The sequence below is a fragment of the Condylura cristata genome, unplaced genomic scaffold (genome assembly GCF_000260355.1).
Source record: "Condylura cristata isolate star-nosed mole 26May11 unplaced genomic scaffold, ConCri1.0 scaffold00074, whole genome shotgun sequence".
Taxonomy (NCBI): domain Eukaryota; kingdom Metazoa; phylum Chordata; class Mammalia; order Eulipotyphla; family Talpidae; genus Condylura; species Condylura cristata.
The window spans coordinates 101,364-102,936 of NW_004567175.1; the positions used below are offsets into that span (position 1 = coordinate 101,364).

General features: G+C 66.2%; 1 protein-coding gene across 1 annotated transcript in view; it reads left to right on the top strand.

Annotated features, from left to right (window-relative positions):
- The window catches only part of LOC101633682 (janus kinase and microtubule-interacting protein 3-like), a 16,322-nt gene extending 15,654 nt beyond the window's left edge, over nt 1-668 (top strand). Inside the window, exon 12 of the mRNA XM_012734813.1 lies at nt 576-668. Coding sequence (XP_012590267.1) covers nt 576-650 — 75 coding nt within the window. The 3' untranslated portion in view covers nt 651-668. The remainder of the gene's footprint in view (nt 1-575) is intronic.
- The last annotated feature ends 905 nt before the right edge of the window (nt 669-1,573 follow it).

Here is a 1,573-nt window from a genome sequence, read left to right on the forward strand (position 1 = left end):
CCCCAAATCCTTTGCCTTTCGTCTACCTGGAGTACGGTGCCTTGTAAAGTCAGCACAGTTACAAACACTAGGTGTGGTGGCTTGGGCATTGGCATTGCTGCCCTCACCCTCAGCCCAGACCCTGGGGCACCCAGCGCCCTGCTGCTTCTGACCTTGTTCGGACAGCTGCCTGCCAGCTGTCACCTGCCAGCTGTCACACAGACGTCCCTGGGTTTGGCCACAGACCGCCTTGAAGTGGGGTCCCACCGACTCTGTGTGTGAAGGGAGCACCCCCAGCTCAGGCCTGGCCGCCCAGCCTTTGAAAACTATTTTCGTCCCAAAAGAGGAATGCAGAGGGAGGGAGAGCTGAGGACCAGCGGGGGAGGGGTCGGGGCCTGGGGCAGAGCTGAGCCTGGGCAGAGCCTGGGGCTGGGGGCGGGGCCGGGGCTGGGGCGGGGCCTGCAGGACCGGGCTCGCTGGCGGGCGTGCCTTTGGGTGATGAATCGCCCCAAGGTGAGCAGAAAACTTAAAAGGCTTTTTCACTCGCTCCCCCAAATACCCTGGTTGTTGAAGATGCTCCTGCTTTAATATTGCAGAGAATTAAAGAGTTAGAAGAAAAACTAGAAGCTCAGAAGAGACAAATAAAAGAACTGGAGGAAAAGGTAAAATAAACGGAGCTCAGGGCTCACCCTGTGGGGCGCATGCAGAGGACAGGCGCTCACCCCCACGCCGCCCCGGGCCGGCTGAGGCTGACCTGTTCCTGGAGGCTGTGGGACAGGAGCCTGCAGTGTCCCCGCGGGCTGGGCTGGAGGGGCCGCGTGCTGCAGCCTCCGTGTCCCCAGCTGTCGCGGTGCTGCTGGACCAGCCCCTGGGCCCAGTCGGTGCTCATCCTGCCGAGGGCGCCAGGCATGTGGGGACACCTCGGGGCCCCACACAGCCCGAGGAGACGCCCGCCCAGGCAGGTGGGCAGCTGTTCAGAGCGGCCCAGGGGGCCAGCCTGCTCCTTGCCGGGCTCCTGAGTCTGGCCGGCAGCCCCAGACCTGGTGTCCCCCACATCCACCGGACAAGAAGAGCTGCAGGGTTGCGGGGCTCCGGGGGGAGGCCCCACTGCCTGACCCATGGCAAAGTCGGCCCTGCCTGTGCACCGCCATCTGCCAGAGTAGTCAGCGCCCATGAGACAGGCCTGGCCAGCAAGGCACAGCCTGCCCAGCGGGCAGCGCTCCAAGAATGAGGGTTTGCAGCCCCCTGCACACAGCACCGCAGGGAGCCCCCAGGCCTGTTTGTGCGGGGTGCACGTTCCCAGGCTCCACCCTGAGACCCGCCTCTTGCATCTTGCACGAGACCCTGCTGTGTGGGGTGGCCGCCACGTGGCCTCTGCACCCTCGGCCACTCCCAGCAGCTGGGCTGCCCCGCCTGGCCCCTCCCGGGAGTCCATGCGGCCACCATCTCCCACGGCGGCCACGGCCCTGGCCAGGCCACTCTGCAGAGGGATGCTGGCCCGGAGAGGCCCACCTTGCCCTCTGGGACCGCCGGCCTGGCCTCTGGTCAGCAGGGCCCCCCAGCGCACCCCGGGACGCGGGGGCCACTCCTGGCG